Raw genomic sequence first — 19,250 nt, 5'->3', positions numbered from 1 at the left:
AGAATCGTGTATAGGTAACGGAACTTTTGTTCTGAACATTTCTGACATCAACATCCCCTACATCAGATCCTTAGCCTGGTATCCATAGATACCTAGTGTCCATGGGTGAGCTTGGGAAATAATAAATCTCCTAAGTTTTAATATATGCAAAATTGTGTGTATGTATGTGTGAATCTTTCTGAGAAGAGTGTACAAACCTCCTCAAAAGGGAACTATCATTTCACATAAATCAAGAAAACCAAGTCACATTTAAATAGCAAATGTTACTTTTAATCATAATCTAAAAAATGGTTATGGATGTGCATGTACTATTTCAATTAACTATCACACGGATTAATCATAGTAGGTGGAGAATAAATAAAGGCTTTCTTGAAGGAGGAATATATACAGACACACATCTATGTTACATATAACAAGATGCTCTCATGAACACTGAGTATAGGTACTGTTTTAAAATAAAATTCAGAAGTCTACGATCTAAACCCAACTTCATCTTGGTTATTAAATAGTTTAGACCATAGTAAATGTAGTCTCATAAAAGACAAGAATATATGTAGGAGAACTGAATCAAACAGATTTTATTAAACTTTTTAGGATGAGGAAAACAAATGATATAAAATAAGTCATAAGAAATGCTATCTGGTACTACCGTCTCAAACCATTTTCAAGGTTTTACAAAATACACAGCAAATACAAAAAGCTTCAACATACTCTTCTTTTATAACTTCTGCTGCAATAAATGCAACATTAACAAACATACAAATTTCTTCCATACTTCTTAAAAGTAGAATTACTGAATTACTAATTTTTACAATGTTATTCATATACATTTTTATTCATACTCTTTTAATGAGATCATTTTTGCCAATACATAATTTTCCTTAACTTTATTTTTACATTAAGCCAATATCTGTCATGCAGCCATCAAAAATCTTACAGTAAATTACACAGGTTTGTAGTCCAATTTAGACTCTAGCTTCTTAGAATCAGCCACTTTTCTGACTGCTTTCATGAAGTCTTCCTGTACTACAAAATCATGATCAGCACGAATTGCAAACATACCTGTGGAGAATAAAACAACATGACTGCTATATTTAATATGTGAATTATTTATTATAAGAAAACTAAGGGAGAGGGTAGGTGAAATGGGTAAAGGTGGTCAAAAGGTACAAACTCCCACTTAAAAAAATAAATAAGTCCTGGGGATGTAATGTACAGCATGGTGACTATACTTATTAATACTGCACTGTGTATTTGAAAGATGCTGAGTAGATCACAAGAAAAAAATACTTTTCTATATGTGATGATGGAATGTTAACTAGACTCATTATGGTGATCATTTCATAATATATACAAATACTGAATCATTATGTTGTATACATGAAACTAATATGTCAATTATATCTCAAAAAACTTTAAAGAAAACTAAATAATGTAATATTCTATGGAATAAATGTGAAGGAGCTTAGATGTATTACTTCTCAGCCAACAGTTCTAATTTCCTAAAAACCACTATTATTGTTCAATTAATTTCTGTAACTATAGTGAGCACTATTTTCCAAACCAAAAGCTAGAAAACAGTGAGACAATTATCTGTATACTTAAATTCCACCTCACACAGTCCCTGTATCCAATGTCATTTTGAAAAAAACAAAACAAAACCCAACTATCAATAACACATACACATTTTAGGCAGAAGTTTCCTAACTCTACAGGCAGCAATCCCCTGGAAGCAGGGGGCACATGTATGGTTTGGGAAAACACAAAACACCTCAGTAATTTTCATAGCTTTTCCTTGTTAATAATCAAAAGCATAGAGAATAGGAATTAAAGAAAGTCAACAAAAATCAGTGTCATTATTCATGTGAGAAAATTTACCTTTTTATGTACAAATTGGTATTTTATAAGACTTTCATATTCAAATATCACCATTCAGTTTTTGCTTTCAAGTTTTTGACAAGTTACTTGTCAAATACTACTTGGCAAGGACGTAAAAGTTTGTGGGTTTTTTTTAAACATTAGTTGTGTCATAGATATGGGTCCCAGATTTTGAGACAATCCTAATTGCATAAGCTAAAGCTGGTAAGTTATCACCCACTCAATGATTGAGGATCTGCTTATACTGAATTTTCACTAACATAAAATGAGTGGGTTGCAATAGAAAATTGCAAGGGTTACTTCCTGTCTTCCCTTTCCTTTCAAGATTTCTACATAAGGAATCTTGGCAATAGTCATTCTATGCTGTCCTCAGAAATCAGGTGAATGGAAATGACTTTTTTTTAATAGTGAAGTTTTAAAACCTGTTTAGAAGGCTGTAACTAAATTAGGCAAGTTATTTTTCCAAACCTTGTGCATATTACTGTTTCCAAATCATTGTTTAGTGAATGAGTGAATGTGAGATACATTCTAATCCAAAAAGGATGACAATCTCAGGATTTGAATGGAAAAAGACAACTATAATTGAATCAAGTATATTTTAACTCACAGCAAGATATATTAACAAAAAAGGCTTGAAGACTAATAAAAAGAAAACTCAAGAATTTCAGTATGTCTCTAGATGAGAAGTTTAAAAAGCTTAAATTTTAATCCACACAGAAGTTATAGTTCTTTATTGGAAATAGCTAAAAATAAACTTTTAAAAAATATGTGGAAAAAGAGAGAATATAATTTAATGGTATCAGCCTTTAAGATTTAGATACTGCTTTTGTTTGGATTCCATCTTCACCAAAGCAAGCTTCTAATAATAATTTGGTCTAGTGTAGATTTTGAAAGGAGAATGTCATAAGTTACCCCTAGTAGTTCAGGCTACTGACTGCTTACCTTTTAATATTTTTGTTTACTAGTAAGTCTTTGTGAGCATGATTTATGTGATTTGTACTGAGAGTTTCTGGACCTGCAGATCTTTGATCCAGATACTGAGTCACAGTATACCCATGAAGATACTCCTATGGAGAAGCCATGTCTGAGCAGCCTCTTTAAACACTGTCTGTTGAATTTACAAGAAATGTTAAAATAAGGCTAATGGTGATATGAAAACAAGAAGAAATCACATATTGTAATACTTAAAAAGTGTTCATATGCAACCTATGAAAGTCAGTGACTATAAGATCTACTGTAGATATTTTTTTAATTTTAAGATTCTGTGTGGAAGACAAAAACTAAATGACCGTATGTATGGTTTTAAAGCCACTTGGTACCAGAAATAAAAATAAAATCACACAATCCACAGAAAAAATTATACTAAAAAACTACTACATTTCCACAAGTTGAATGAACACAAAATTCATAAATCAATCTTTCAAAGGTAACTACTGACAGGCTAGTATCAGAAGGCATGTCATCCATTTTGTAGCAGATACCCCCAGTGCTGGCCCAGTCGGATTTCAGCCACAGGTGTGGCAGATAGCTCTGTACAGTCTCAGACTTACTCCAGGGGGACAGCATGCTATCACTATGCATGTCTTTCCACATTCTACCCTAAGGCATCCATAAGTGCAAAGAAGTTAACATCCCCAAGGGCAAATCTCATCCCACGGAGGAATGGAGGATGACAGCTGGTAAATAAATGTCTAGTCTCCCATATTTCAGCCAGATAATCCTGGAAAGAATTCTGTATGTTTCTCTGAGGTCTCATCAGAATCAAACCCCTCTTGCTTACAACAGTTATTTCAGTGATGCACCCTTATAACAGCTTTCCCTCTTCCCATTTCACTTGCCCTATTCTCTACTTCTTGGAATCAATTTCCCAGAAAATAACAAGCACTCAAATCCTTGCAAAGCTCAGGCTCTGCTTTTGGACAAACCCAAACACATTTTTAGCAAATTAAACAAATCAAAATCAATAGTAAAAACTGTACTTTAAACCCTTACCTGCTTCAGTACAAACATTTCTCAGGTCTGCTCCATTAAAGCCATCTGAAAGCTTCACAATTGCTTCATAATCTGTTTTGGAAAAATACTGGAAATCAGTTAAAAAAATAATAATAGGAGACCTTTTTTGGATTTATTCCCATATAGAAAATTTAACTTAAGAGCTTGCTTCGAATTTAGTCAGCTAGGCATCAACTCTGTTAACATTCCACAACGTTAACAACTAAAATCAATACTTCTGTTAAGTAAACCAGCACCAAGCAGAAATAAACATACTTCTAAAACTCTAAAACCAAGAAATATCAAGATCTGAAAGCATCTTAACCTGTTTCTACACAGAGAAACTGTTAAGCGCATGTGAACTTTAGATATGTCAAGCTATGACTTTTATTAAAACTGTAACCAAGTACCTAATTTGAATAAATCTAGAATATTCAAAACCAACTGTAACCACAATGGAATTTAATCACATAAGGCAAATATAAAATATACCAAAAATAGTCTTCAGACATCATTTTATCATACAGAATTTTTAAATGCTAGAGTAAACACTGACTAGCTTTTCTGGTTTCTGTGAAAGCTCCAAGTGTTGAGGTATCAGATCTATGATAACAGTAATAGTTAAGTGACCTTTCTATCCACGTGACAGACGAAATGAAGAGCTGCTGCTGGTTTAAGGTAGCAGTTACGGACTTGATGTAGAATAGCGAGAAGAGACACATAAGCTACTACAATGTGAAAAACTGTGGTAAGACACCCTTGTCAGGCAATCTGGAGTATGTCAATCTCTATTTGAAATCACACAGATAATTCATTAATTAGTCTTCATTCAGGTTCAAGTTCATGTAAGCTTCTGGAGAGCAGAAATTCCTAAGGTTAGCACAGCATCTGGCACCTAACAAGAGCTCAGTATTGGAAGAAGCTGGTAAATTCAGCTCAGTCTTTCCAACTCAAAACTTTCACATGAGTAATGAGAAAGGCAATGGTCAATTATTTGTAATTATTTTGGACCACTAACTTGTAAAAAGTTTTTAAAGTTGCTTGGCAATTATACTAGATGCCTCTAGTCCAGGGGTCAGCAAACTTTCTGTAATGGGCAAGACAGTAAATACTTCAGACTTTGTAGGTCATATGGTCTCTGTCAAAACTACTCATTTCTGCCACTGTAGTGGGAAAGTAGTCATAGACAATATGTAAATGAATGGGAGTGGCTGTGCTACAACAAAACTTTATTTACAAAAACAGAAGGCATACAGAATTTAGCCCACAATAGAATACATGGCTTGCTGGCCTTTACACTAGTCCAGTCTCTCACTTCTATTGATAACTATTTTGTAATTTTTCCTGTCCTCAAATCTCTAACAGTACTTTCCCATTTTCACTCTTAACTTGCTTTCTATTTCACTGAGAGAATAAACGCATTCAGAAGAAAAATCCTCTAAGTACCTGCCATATTTAAGAACCTGTTATCATCAGCATCTAATATATGCTGCCTTTCCTCCTATTCTCCTGAGAAGTCTATGCTCATAGACAAAGCCAACCTCTCTTCAAAAAAAGCACATTATCAACTTGTATCTCTCTCCTAGATCATTCCCATCAGCATAAAAAAAAAGTGTTGTAAGTACATGCATCTTAAAGAAAACCCCAAGTCCTCATCTCCATTTCTGCTGCAGCTCCATTTCTTCTCTTCTCCCCTTCGCTAGAGAACTCCTTGAAAGAGGTGTCTAAACTCAATGCCTCCTGTCCCCATCTCTCTGATATCCATTTGAACAAGGCTCTCACTCCTACCACTCCAAAGAAATTTCTTTTGATAAGGTCACCAATGATCTTCACATAGTAAATCCAATCTCAGAACTCTTCTTATCAGACCCATTGTCAGCATTTGACAGGAAATTAGTCCCTCCCTATAGTATTTCTTCATTCTCCAGGACACCATCAGGTCCTGGTTAACTCCTATCTCTGTGACTAACCTTCCTCAGTCTCCTTTGATGGTTCTTCCTCTCAACTTTTTTTTATTTCCTCTCAACTTCTTAATGCTGGAATTAGCTCAGTTTTGAATCCCTTCTCTATCAACATTCTCTTCCTTGGAACCATTTTTATGCTGATATTAGCCACATTTATAACTCTAGCACAGACCACCCCAACGAACTATTGATGCACACAGAATTACTAATCAACATCTTTACTTGGCTATCTAATTGGCATCTCAAATTAAATATTGCCAGAATCAAATTCCTCATTCTCCCTTTAAAACCGAATCTTTCCAGTCTTCCCTCGCTTTAATTGATGGCAATTCCATTTGTTCAGTTGCATGAGTAAAAAACCTAAGTCTTCCCTGGTTCTTCTCTTTAGCTCACACCCTACATCTGATTCATTAGCAAGCCCTGTCACCTCTATTTTCAAAATATGTCCAGAATCTCATTATTTTAAAAGATTTTGCTACCACCTTGGACCAAGCCACCATCATCTTTTGCCTGCATTACTGAAATAACCTCCTAATAGATCCTCTTGTCTCTATCCTTGTCCCTCTAGTTGCAGCCAGATGATCTATTTAACATAAGTGAATTCTGAAATATTTACAGATGAAATGATAATGACTGGAATTTGCTTTTTTTTTTTTTGTGGTACGCGGGCCTCTCACTGCTGTGGCCCCTCCCATTGCGGATCACAGGCTCCAGACGCACAGGCTCAGCGGCCATGGCTCACAGGCCCAGCCGCTCCGCGGCACGTGGGATCCTCCCAGACCGGGGCACGAACCCGTGTCCCCTGCATCGGCAGGCGAACTCCCAACCACTGCGCCACCAGGAAAGCCCTGGAATTTGCTTTTTAAAAATCCAGAAGGAAGGTAAGAGGTGGGAGAGATTACAGATGAAACAAGATTGGCCAAGGGTTAATTACTGAAGCTGGGGGATGAATTCCTGATAAGATTATACTCATCTCTACTTTTATGTATTTCTAATTTTCTGTAATACAAAGTTAAAAACAATAAAAAGTAAGGTCATATCATTCCTCTGCTCACAATCCTCCAATGGAATCCATTTCACTAAAAACAAAAGCCAAAGTTCCTACACAACGGCCTCAATAAGGCTCTATACAATCTGATCCCCATTACTTCTATGATTTATTTCACTTGCTACCGTCCCAATAACTCTGCCACAGACACCCTGACCTCTATACTGCTCCTGGAATGTTCCATGCATGCACCTACTTCAAGGCCTTCTTACTTGCTGTTCCCTCTGCAAATTTCCCCCAAATATCCATACTTAGCTCCTTCACCTTTTAGGTCACTGCTTAAAAATCACCTTGGTAAGGCGTTCCCTGTGCCTCCTCCTCCCCACCTCTATTCAAAATGTATACATTCGGGCTTCCCTGGTGGCACAGTCGAAAATCTGCACGTAACTCATAGCGGCCCTCCATGTTCATGGTTCTGCATCTGTGGATTCAACCAACCCCAACCAGGTAGTACTATAGCATTTACTAGTTAAAAAAAAAAATCCACGTATAAGTAGACCCACACAGTTCAAACCCATTTTGCTCAAGGGTCAGGTGAATATTTTACTTTCTTCACCTGCCTTTCCTGACAAAAATGTAAGTTATATAAAGGCAGGAATTTATCTGTTTTGTTCATTGCTATATCCTCAGCACTTAAAACAATTCTTAGCATACAGCACATGCTCAATAACTATCAGCTAAATTCAAGACCACCATGTTTCCTGAATTTAAAACTAGATTTGGTAGACTATCAGTGATATCCAATAGCATTTTACTTCATTTACCAAATGTAAATATATATAAAATAGGTTATTTACTTACCTATTTCACCATGCTTTGTAATGGGACCTGCATGGATTTTCAATATATCTAACCTTGCTTGTTCGTTTGGTAAATCAATATCTGAAAATAAAAAAATTGTAAGAAATTCTTTTGCAGTCAGGTTTTTTGTTTTTTAAATAAAGTAGGGGGTGAGGAGGAGGTATGGGAAGAGAAATGGACATAGACAAAGGGAAATGGACAGCAGGCACAAAAGCTTAACTTACGTATTTTTCTATCTAATCTGCCTGGACGAAGCAAAGCAGGATCCAGTGTATCTGGTCTGTTTGTAGCCATGATCATTTTAACTCTATGTAGAGTATCAAATCCATCCATCTGATTCAGTAGCTAAGAATATATTTGTGAATATAAATCAAAGGCACATTTTATAAAGCATCCCAACCATTAAAAAAACACATAGCACACACCTTTTATAAAATGACTAAGACCATGAAATGTATTGCTTACAGATACATATGTGATGTGCAGAATGATCATTTGATGGAATCATATTTTTTTCTCTCTTACATAAAGGGATATATATTCCATCCTAAAAGTTCCAAGATAGATTATTTAATGTTTTTTTTTTGGCCGTGCCTTGCAGTATGCAGGATCTTAGTTCCACGACCAGGGATCGAACCCATGTCCCCTGCCGGGGAAGAACAGAATCTTAACCAATCGACTGCCAGGGAAGTCTCCAAGATAGATTATTCAACTATGTACCTTTGTATAGCTATCAGATAGTTTTAATAAATCTGAAGGCATCCATCCAGTCACGAATTATGAAACTAAGTTATGTGGATCTGATTTCCAACGTTCGAATTTTTTTGTTACAATTACTTTTAAAATAATGTTTCAAGAGCTTATGGCATGCCAGACATAAAATTTACATCAGGATAACTGGAAACAATGATTTTCTACAAACATGATAATAAATCCATTAAATATCTTTTCAAATAATTCTACTTACACAGAAATACTGAGATACCTAACACATTTCCTTCAATTCCTAAAGTTTTCTTGAATAAATGTTGAAAAATCTAACTGCATTCAACAAACACTTTAAAACAAAGCTAGCCTGACAATATGTCTATTTCTTCATGCCAATATGTCTAACATACCCTAAGTGTTAGCTAACAACATATCAGCTACATGAATAAAACTAGTATCTGCGTTTTAAAAAAAATACCTCAATTTAAGGCTTCTAATAGACTCTACAACTAATTTTAAAATACTGTCTTTTCTGAGCAGACAACTTATAAAAAACAATTTTCAAACACCCCTACTGAGACAGTAGTTGACAATGCATTACCTATGCTACCTATCTATTCATAGGAGTTGGAAAATGTGTTTGGAATCTTGCCATCACTTTCACAGAATGTGGAGTGGGAAAAGACTTTAATATACATTTCAATATCCCATCATCCATCTTCAATAATCAAAACTATTTTAGTTTCCTTTCATTCTCAGCAATAAAGAGAGGAAAGTATTAGTAATTTTTAGAGCAGCCTCATACATAGTTACAATTCATTTATTGCCACTAGTTTAAATATATTTGTCACTCATAAAATATCTGAAGAAAACTAACACAAAATCACATTCACAATGTAAGTACAATATATAATTTTTTAAATGGCCAGTCTGCTCAAAAAATGTAGAACGGTACAGCTGTAACTCACATGAAATTTTGTAGATATCCCTATTATTTTCTAGTACTCATTTTCTTACTAGAGATTGTGGTAAAGAAAACTGTTCATTCCTGTCAATACTGTACTTTCAAATTTCATACTTAAGTGCATTCTTCATTTAAACCATTATCCATATTTTGACCTTCAAATATCCAATGTTCACTTCTTCACTTTATAAACATTGATTTCTTTACAAACAGGCTTTACCAAATATTACCTCCATTAAAGTTCTCTGAATCTCTCTATCAGCTGAAGTACCCTCAGAAAACCGACGACCACCTAAAATAATGATGTGGAAACTCATATGCATTACTCCTTTCCTCTTTAAGCATCATTTAAGAAAATATGAAAATGATAGTGTCTGGGGTTTAAAACATTAAGATGAAAATAAATTAACAAGAATTACACTAACAAAATTAGAATTGATTTTGGTATGTTTATCATTTTCTCAATGTTAAAGGTTATTTATTGAGAGTGGTTAAACTTTCTTAAGAATTTTTTTAAAGTAACATTCAATTCATTTTGCTACTTCACACAAATTGCAGTTAGAGGTGAAAAGAGAGGGAAAAAGTTCTTTTAGATTAAAAAAATATTCCTAACAGTTCAAGAAAAGTTTAAAATAAATTTTAGAAGTGTTATTCTTACCAATAGCATCTATTTCATCCATAAAAATGATGCATGGCTGATGGTCCCTGGCATAATTAAACATTTCTCGGATCAAACGAGCACTTTCACCAATGTACTTGTCTACAATAGAACTAGATACAACCTGATTAAAGGAAAAACATGGTAAACATAGGAAAATTCAAATAAAATTTATTTTCAATAGCTACAAAAAGAATATTCCCTTTACCTTTAAGAAATTGCAATCCAACTGGCTAGCAACAGCACGTGCCAAGAGTGTTTTTCCTGTACCTAGGAATGATAAATGAAGTCCTAATTAAATGGAAAGTAAAACAAATTTTCAAAAGCCTTTAAGAATGTAATCCTTTGAATAGTAAATTTTGCAAAATGGAAGCTAAGTCTTAAATAAAAGCATTTAAAATCATTTAAAATACCAAAGCACTTCCACTCTCAATATTAAAATTTAAAATTTTATTCAAAATATCCCTTCTAATTTTATTTTAAGCAAACTGAATACATAACTTTAGAAATATATCAAAGCCAACTTACAAAGAGACTGTGATGGAAACTTGTACATTCAAATACATTGGGCTATACTGAACACTGAGTGGACCTTTGCCTACGTATGATATTGTAATATCAAGTATTTGTTATTTGGAAACTACTGATTCAGTGGGTTATGAAAATCTTCCAAATACTGGCATTTTCCATTATATAATATTAAAAAGTCACATTTGTTAATACCATCTCCGATCTCATCCTGCAACAAACACATTGGAAAGTTGTCAAGCTCATAGTACCAGAGGTAAAGTTTTCAAAAACTCAATTTTCGTTTGAAAGCTCAAATTTTATCACTGGCTACAGATGGTGTCAGTTGTTTGCTTTAACATGATTGGCTAACTTCATTCATTTTTTAAAAAAAATGTGTGCAGGGACTTCCCTGGTGGCACAGTGCTTAAGAATCCGCCTGCCAATGCAGGGGGCATGGGTTTGATCCCTGGTCCAGGAAGATCCCACATGCCATGGAGCAACTAAACCGTGCGCCACAACTACTGAGCCTGGGCTCTAGAGCCCCTGCTCTGCAACAAGAGAAGCCACCACAATGAGAAGCCCGCACACAGCAACGAAGTGTAGCCCCTGCTCGCCGCAACTAGAGAACGCCCGCGCACAGCAATGAAGATCCAACACAGCCAAAAATAAATAAATAAATAATAAATTAAAAAAAAAAATGTGTGCAAGGTAACCAATAACCAGTCTGATAACTGACTGTAAATTATCCTTTCAAGTAAAAATGGCATTCCATGAAAAGCAGCTAATACAGCAGGCAACTCAAATAATCACACAAATGCTTTTCCTGGAGATATCTTATTCAGTACGCAACAGAAGTACTTTATATGTATTTTCCATTTCATCACAGAATACAACACATTATTCAAGGATCAAAAGTTAATATTTTTAATGCTTTAGCAAGGACATTTTAAAGTGAAACTGACATCTTTTTTTAAAAATACTGCAAATGTGAGTGGCCCCGAACACAATGACTACTATACCATTTTGTGCCACTGACTTAATTGATTCATACTATGGCATGAGTAGCTTTACCCTCATTGCTTTGCACCATCAGCACAGATGTTAGTTGCTTTTTTCTTTTTCACTGTGTTGACATCTTAGTATTACAAGAGTAATTCTGACCTTGCAGAATCCCTGAAAGTGTCTCTGGGACACCCAGAGGTCTGTGAACCACGCAAGACCATTGCTTAGAATCACATGGCATGTTTAGATATATATACCCTACGAAGCACAAGAGGACTAAGCAAGACTAAGAAAACAGTAGACACACATCACCAATCCCTTCCTTACTCTGAACAGAATGGAGGCTGGAATTGTCACATTAATTATCTCCATCTCATTTTTTTACTCCTTCATTCATTCATTCGGTCATAGTGGGGCAGACATGATTTAATACCAACCTGGTGGTCCATATAACAAACAGCCTTTTGGAGGTATTATTCCTACACGTTGGAATAATTCTGGGTTTGTAAGAGGTAATTCTATTACCTAGAAAAGAAGTTGCATGTTTCTTAAAACGTTAGTAAAGATTTTGATGTACTTTCAAATATTTTAAGTAAACTATCAGCAGATTTATGTACATACATCATAATTCGTAATAGATCTAGAATTCAGTGCTATGTAAAACCATTTATATTAGAGGTTTTTCTTCAGATAGATGTAAGATATCTCTTAAATCTAAAAATCTTAAAATATTTTTTAAATTAATTAATTAAAAAGCATGTGGTAATTTGAACTATTTATTTATTATTTAACACACTTGCTAAAATAACCACACACTTGACTAGAGTGATGTTTGCACGGGCATATAATCTGTCAAACACATTTGAACTGTACACTTAAAAAACGTGAATTTTACTGAAGGTAAATTATGCCTCAACGAAACAATTAACACTACCAAAAATCAGTTAAGCAAAAAAACAAAAAGATTACACTGGTGTGCATCTGAATACAACAAAAAATAATTATAAAATGGGGAACTTTGGTAAGATATAACTGCCACTAAGAGAAATGGTACATAAAATTTTCTTATGTTGGCATTTTGTCATAGTAGTCTTAAAAAAAAAATAAATTCTGCTCTCAATGTTCTAAGACTGATTCAAAGAAAGAAAAGTGGAGAACAGCAAAAGTGAGGATTTGACTGCCCAGTTTAAACTCTTTACTTGAGAGATAAACCTCTACTGAATAACTCTGTCCATAAGGTATGATTAAGACACGCCAAAATTGTGAGAAATTAACATTCGCAATTGTCTGCAGATGTATACTGCATGTCCTTGGTGTGTGTGCGTGTGTCTGTGTGTGTGAGAGAGATTCATTCTGCTCCTATGGCTGATGCAGCAAATCACTGTAAAATATTTCACTGTTTCATGAAGCACTTGTTCTTCCTCTTTTTATTAACTATAATGTGAAAAGAATAGGCTTTTATTTATGCTTAGGCCAATGCTTCCGCAAGTATGGTTGAAAAAAAAAAAACAACTTGGTTTCATAATCACCTGGAATGCTTGTTTAAATGCTAATTCCTGTGCCCCATCCCCAAGCCACTGCATCAAAACCATGCAGAGGGCCTAGGAATCTGTATCTTTAATAAGAGTTCCAGAAAATTTAAAGTGCTAAAGTTTGAAAACTACTGGTTTAGGGCTTAAATCAGATAATGTAAGCCATTCTAATTAATCAAATTCATTCCTGAGTATTTCCATCCTAAATTAAGATGAAATCAATACAACAATGTAATTTGCTTAAAAGAGAATTGTTATGCAGCTATCTGTGTTGTAAAGCAAGGCAACCCTGATTTGATTCTTCATGTAAGAACTTAAAGTTTAAGCCACGCTAAGGCCAATATTTTTCTTAAATGACAGCAAACAGCTTTATCAAAATAAAATATTTAAGGCACAGATAACTTACTCTATTTAAGGGCAATAGGAAATCAATGAGGTTATGGAAAAAACTACATTACACACACTATCCAAATGTGCTCGGACCCAACTAAACTACTAAGATAAACAAAATACCAGATGGTATGGACAGTGGATTACATCCATTATTCTTAGCTTTTTTTCCTTCTTGGTCATAAAAAGAGCAGGATTTTTCAAACACCAAATTATCTCCAAATTTAACAAAAACCCATGATTTTCATAGCTAGAGATTCAGTGCTTTTCTTCTCTTGGCAAAAATATTATATATATAATATTCAGTAAACACTATTTGGACAAAGTGATTTTATATCCTCTTTCTCCCTTCAGGCATTTTAAAACCCGTACTACTTCTTAGTAAGTTCAGAGAATAAAGCACGCACTACCAACCTCTCGTAACTCCCGAATCTGTTCTGACAAACCTCCGATCTCAGAATAAGAAACATTCCCGGGGTCCTCATGCGACATGTTGTAAACCAGTGGGTCCACCTCTCTTGGCAAATACCTGTAATGATAAGGTGTGTATTTTTCTTTTAAAAGATGTATTTTCTCTCAGCCTACACATAGAGTATAAATGACTTGCTTATGCAAGCACCTGTAGGTGATCTTGGAAAATCATGTTGGGACTTCCCTGGTGGCGCAGTGGTTAAGAATCCCCCTGCCAATGCAGGGGACACGGGTTCGAGCCCTGGTCCGGAAGATCCCACATGCCATAGAGCAGCTAAGCCCGTGCACCACAATTACTGAGCCTGCGCTCTAGAGACTGCAAGCCACAACTACGGAGCCCGCGTGCCACAACTACTGAAGCCCATGTGCCTAGAGCCTGTGCTCCACAACAAGAGAAGCCACCACAATGAGAAGCTCGTGCACCGCAACGAAGAGTAGCCCCCGCTCGCTGCAACTAGAGAAAGCCCACGCATAGCAATGAAGACCCAATGCAGCCAAATAAATAAATTTATTATTTTTTTTAAAAAAACATGTTTAAATTAATTTGAAATTAGGAAAAGCGGAAAAGTGGCAAAACATTCAGTGATCTCAAGAAGCATATATTTTGGATAAAATCTTCCCTCCGTGAAAATGAGACGTAAACTAAATAGTACAAGAAACCTACCTCATGATAGTTAGTGTAGTCATATCCAAAGCAACTCTTGTTCCTGGCTTCAGCTTACTTTTGTCAAGCTAATTGTGTAAAACAAAAGGTGTTACACAAACACTTGAAAAGGGGAATAACACTCTAACAAGAGCATAGTTAGAAGCCAAATAATCATTTTTACCCTTCCGAGAGAACACTAAGATTAGATTATAAACACCATGCCCAAGGGAAGAGTTTATAAAAAGTAGTAATTCAAAGTTATTTCCTTCTGCTCCTTCAAAGAGTGCCCTTTTGTGCAATCTCAGTGTGAAGTGAGAAATCACTAATACATAAAGTCTGAGGTGGCAACAACCTTGTTTTTGAAGAAGGAACTGACTGCAATATTTTACTTTCAAAGGCTCACTATTTAATATAGTTTTGCTCATTATTTTGATTTAGGCACTGTAGTACAGTGACTTTGGCAATTGGTACCAAAGCATTTATACAGAAATCCCTTAATGAACATTTGGAGGGGAAGGACAGGAAAGCATCTTAAAGGTATGTCCATTAGATTTATTTTAAAAACTATAGTTTTGGGAAGTATGTGTTATGTGATCATAGGAGATAAGGGGGATATGCACTCTATTTCCCCTTAGAGATTTTTTATTAAAATTCTAAAGAACAAACAAAAAAACCCCAGCAAACTTCATTCATGCTTTTGCTACATGCCAGACACTATGGTAAATATATTACTGTACATATTAAGTTGAATCATACTAAACAATTTATTGGCATATTTAACTTATTTGGATAGAAGTGGAGAGAATCTATCCAAATAGATTCAAATCACACTCAGGCTGTTACTTGTCAAAAATAAAGTTATTTTTCGAAAAAACTATAATTTTTTAGTTTTTTCGAAAAGTGCAACAAAAAAAATAATAAACTGCTTGCCAATACAATTTCAGAATCATACAAATTACTGACCACTTTTCACAGGATTTTGCAAACCGCTCAGTTTAGGATTTAGTGCCAATTAAAATGAAGTGAAGATAAGCTAAATACTAGGTTTAATATAATGGATTAAACTAAGAATAATTGTCAGGTACAGTAGTCCTCCCCTTATCCACATTTTCAGTTACCTGAAAATATTAAATGAAAAATTCCAGAAATAAACTAATCCTAAGTTTTAAATCTCATGCTGTTCTGAGTAGCGTGATGAACGCTCTGTCCTTGGGACATGAATCATCCCTTTGTCCAGCGTATTAGTAGCCCTCTCGGTTATCAGATCCACTGTCCTGCTGACTGAAGTACTTGTGGTCAAATAATCCTTATTTTACTTAATAATGGCCCCAAAGCACAATGGTAGTGATGCTGGCCATTCAGATATGGCAAAGAGAAGCCACAGACCGCTTCCTAATGAAACGGGGAAAGTTCTCGACTTAACAAGGAAATAAAAATCATATGCTGAGGTTGCTATAATCTAGAGTAAGAACAAATCTTCTATCCATGCAATTGTGAAGAAGAAAAAAGAAACCTGTGCTAGTTTTGCTGTCACGCCTCAAACTGCAAAAGTTATGGCGACAGGGCATGACAAGTGCTGAGTTAAGATGGAAAAGGCATTAAATTTGTACAAGATATTTTGAGAGAGACCACATTCACATGACTTTTGTAACAGCATATTTTTTTAATAATTGCTCTATTTTATTATTATTTTTGTTCATCTCTTTCTGTGCATAATTTTTAAATTAAACTTTATCATAGGTATGTATGTAGAGGAAAAAACATAGCATATATAAGGTTTGGTATATGCCCAGGTTTCAGGCATCCACTGGGGGTCTTGGAACATACACCCCACGGATAACAAGGGACCACTGTACTTGAAAATGAGCTTAAATAGAGATGAATATGAAGCTATTTCAACATTTACATCTATAGGGAATATATACTCTGGCTTTTCTAATATTTTCCAGTTTTCAAATACTCTCTTGCCCCTCATACAACCACAAAATATCTTAGAAATGCCAACTTTTGGCATCCAGAGGGCCCTGAAAGGGACATAAATATCCTCTGTCGGATTAGGCAACTGAAATTTTGATTTAGAAAATGTCATCCCACTTACATGCTAGGCAAAATCTTAAGACTGAATTTAGTCCCTAGGAAAAATTCAATTCTATAGCCATGTCATATCAATGTTTTAAAACCTGAACCTGACATAACAAATACTCAGTTTAGAAAGCTCTTCCAATGAGTTTATAAGAATTCGCTAAAGACGCTTTCTAAAGAATAGGGTAGTACATAAATTGGCTTCAGAGGCTACTAAATGATCCAAAGCCATTTGTTGGTGATTTTTGATGACTGCAAGATAAAATCTGGAGTTATTCCAATTTGCCGATTCTAATTTAAATGAACTCATACAAAATCAATTTAGCCTCTAGTAAAGACTATAAGTAATATTTTTGAATGTTTAAATATAAAATGTAATTTATAAGGTCTAATACTTTTAAGATCTCTTCAAAAAAAGACACTAAAATAAAGTAATCTGAGATTCTTTCACTTCTAAAATTCTTTGATTTCTCAGTGTGTAGAGCTGACTGAGGCAATGCAATAGAGCAGAAAAGTAGAGACTACCGGGAGTCAAACCCATGGTCTGAGTTCAGGCTTTGCTAATAATTAGCTATATCTGAACAAGTCACCTTTGGGAGTTATGGGCATAATGCCTGACCTGCTTACCTTGAGAATTAAATACCTTACAAGAAAGCGCTTTTGTCAATTATAAAGCACTATAGAAATGTAAAATGTTACCTGTCGACGACAACCCACAACATATCTTGGTCCATTTGTAGCTTTAACAATGACTAGAGGAAGAAAATGAAAAAAAAAATTGAAAAATAGAAAGTAAAAAATATCCACATTGATGGCAGATTGAGTTTTATTTCTGTTCTCCAAAAGACAAGAATTGAAAGACAACTTAGTCTATGCAAGAATATCATCTACCTTCATTACAGTCATTAAAATAATAAGCATTTCGAAAGTTGGTGGTGGGAGGGAGGGGAGTCTGCTCTTTTTTTCTTTACTAACAATCTAATACACTTACATTTTTCTTCAGTTAATTGCTTAAGTACTTCACCCACAATCTAAGAAAGAAAAAAAAAGCATTACTTTTTGCCAAGAGCTAAAAAAACAAATCACCATCACCCTCTACACCCCAAACTCCATTACCTACCTGCCCAACACTTTGTAGGGCCTTCAGATCATTTTCAGACTTTTCATACTGCTTGGTAAGTTCTTTTAATTGTTCCCTTACTGAAAAATATAATTTGAACATTTTAAATTAAATAATCTTAGCGAGTTTAAGTCACTAAGTCTCACTTTATTTAAGTTTATTTAAGTCTATTTCACTTTACGTGTATTTTATATCCACTATATCAAACCACAGAAAACATAATGCCATTTGTAGATGACATGTTTAAAAACGAAATGTTACAGAGAAAGCACCATGTTTTTATTTTCTTGATCAGGAATACTTACTTGTTTGAGCACATACTAGGTTACATTCATAACAGATATTGACATTCTGACACTTCCGGATTTGAGATTACAAACCCGAATGATAAAAGAGTTAGACCCTTCCTCACTTCACCTACCCACATGAACTGTTACTCTTTGGCTTTCTAACCTAAATAAAGCGCCACAGAATTATACAGTTAAGGTCTTCCTTCATTATTTAAACCATTCAGGTTTGTCAGTGACGGTGCACTAAGAAAAACTGTAAGTACTCTTTTGGTTCAGGAGTAAGGGAAAATTGTGTGCCTGACAGAGCACAATTCACAACACGAGGAAAAAAGAAGAGGACTATGATCGACCGATGGACCCCTTCTCTCTTAAAACTCCGCGTTCGGCTTTCCATGCCACTAACAAGCCAACTACCCGAGTCTCGTCTCTTGCTTGAGCTTCTTTGACTCAAGTCTCTTTCCGCCTCCGGGTCCCGGGACTCCACCAACACCGCACTCCTTGCACCTTAACCTGGAAACATCCCTGTGACCCACTTCTTCCCCACTCCCCTCTGGTCATCTTCCAATTCCATCTCAGAACTGGGGATGTTCTCTCTGTCACCTGGACCAGACTGGTCCATTTTCACGCCCGAAGAGGCGTGAAGAAGCTCGGCTTCCGAAGCTACAGGCGGGGATGACAAAGCGCCTTGTCTCCAGACTGAGGCCTTCTCTCCTCGGGGCTCGGTTGCCGAGCTCGGCCAAAGGCCTCCGCTTTGTCAGAGACAGGAGCGGGTCCGGGCACGAGATTATGTGGAAAGAAAGGTGCACTCACACTCCTTGAGACGGCCGTCGATCTCCTTGTGCTCCAGCAGCTTCTTGCGGTAGTCCTGAAGCGCCTTATCTCTAGGGTCCGCCATGATGAGAAGCCGCCGCTCATAGGGGATGCCGGGAATGGCCATGGCCGCCCGGGCGGGGGAAGGGGCGGGGCGAGACAGGAGAGCCTCCCTGGAGGGGCGGGTTTCGCGGAAGACACTGCCCCTTCCGGTTTGCACCGCCTCTGCCCTCCACTTCTCCAACGTCTGCGTCTCTATGCACTAGGGTGCCGGCGTGCACCGAAGGAGACCTCCAGATACACCATCCCCTGCAGGTCAGCCTGGGTAGAGCAAGGGCGCTGTCCCCTGAGAGGCCTTGGTATTTTTAAGTCACTGCTGTTCTG

General features: G+C 35.9%; 1 protein-coding gene across 4 annotated transcripts; it reads right to left on the bottom strand.

Moving 5' to 3' along the window:
- Positions 1-552: 552 nt before the first annotated feature.
- PSMC6 (proteasome 26S subunit, ATPase 6) lies at positions 553-19,025 on the bottom strand. 4 transcript variants are annotated; one of them, XR_004476576.2, is made up of 15 exons: positions 18,867-19,025; positions 17,767-17,846; positions 17,638-17,677; positions 17,346-17,398; positions 14,583-14,650; positions 13,862-13,976; positions 11,963-12,050; positions 10,222-10,283; positions 10,014-10,137; positions 9,586-9,647; positions 7,908-8,028; positions 7,684-7,764; positions 3,871-3,942; positions 2,821-2,986; positions 553-1,062 (listed from the first exon to the last, which is right to left on the bottom strand). XR_004476576.2 is itself a non-coding variant. In XM_004279354.4 (14 exons), the coding sequence occupies exons 1-14, from the start codon at positions 18,991-18,993 to the stop codon at positions 944-946; spliced, it is 1,212 nt and encodes a 403-aa protein (XP_004279402.1). In that variant the 5' UTR covers positions 18,994-19,025; the 3' UTR covers positions 553-943. The 4 variants fall into 4 exon arrangements, 2 of the variants coding, with proteins under 2 accessions (XP_004279402.1, XP_033260663.1); XR_004476577.2 differs by lacking the exon at positions 7,684-7,764; XM_004279354.4 differs by lacking the exon at positions 2,821-2,986.
- Positions 19,026-19,250: the final 225 nt, after the last annotated feature.

This window comes from Orcinus orca, chromosome 2, assembly GCF_937001465.1.
Source record: "Orcinus orca chromosome 2, mOrcOrc1.1, whole genome shotgun sequence".
Lineage (NCBI taxonomy): Eukaryota > Metazoa > Chordata > Mammalia > Artiodactyla > Delphinidae > Orcinus > Orcinus orca.
This window is presented reverse-complemented; position numbering and strand designations above follow the sequence as displayed.

Bases quoted from the DNA above. Each gene is read 5' to 3' on its own strand.
- PSMC6 (XM_004279354.4), bottom strand. From the start codon at position 18,993: ATGGCCATTCCCGGCATCCCCTATGAGCGGCGGCTTCTCATCATGGCG. The intron at 17,678-17,766 runs GTAGGTAATGGA...TTTCTTTCTTAG, and splicing joins CCCTACAAAGTGTTGGGCAG to ATTGTGGGTGAAGTACTTAA. The intron at 17,399-17,637 runs GTAAGTGTATTA...TTCTTCCTCTAG, and splicing joins GCAATTAACTGAAGAAAAAT to TCATTGTTAAAGCTACAAAT.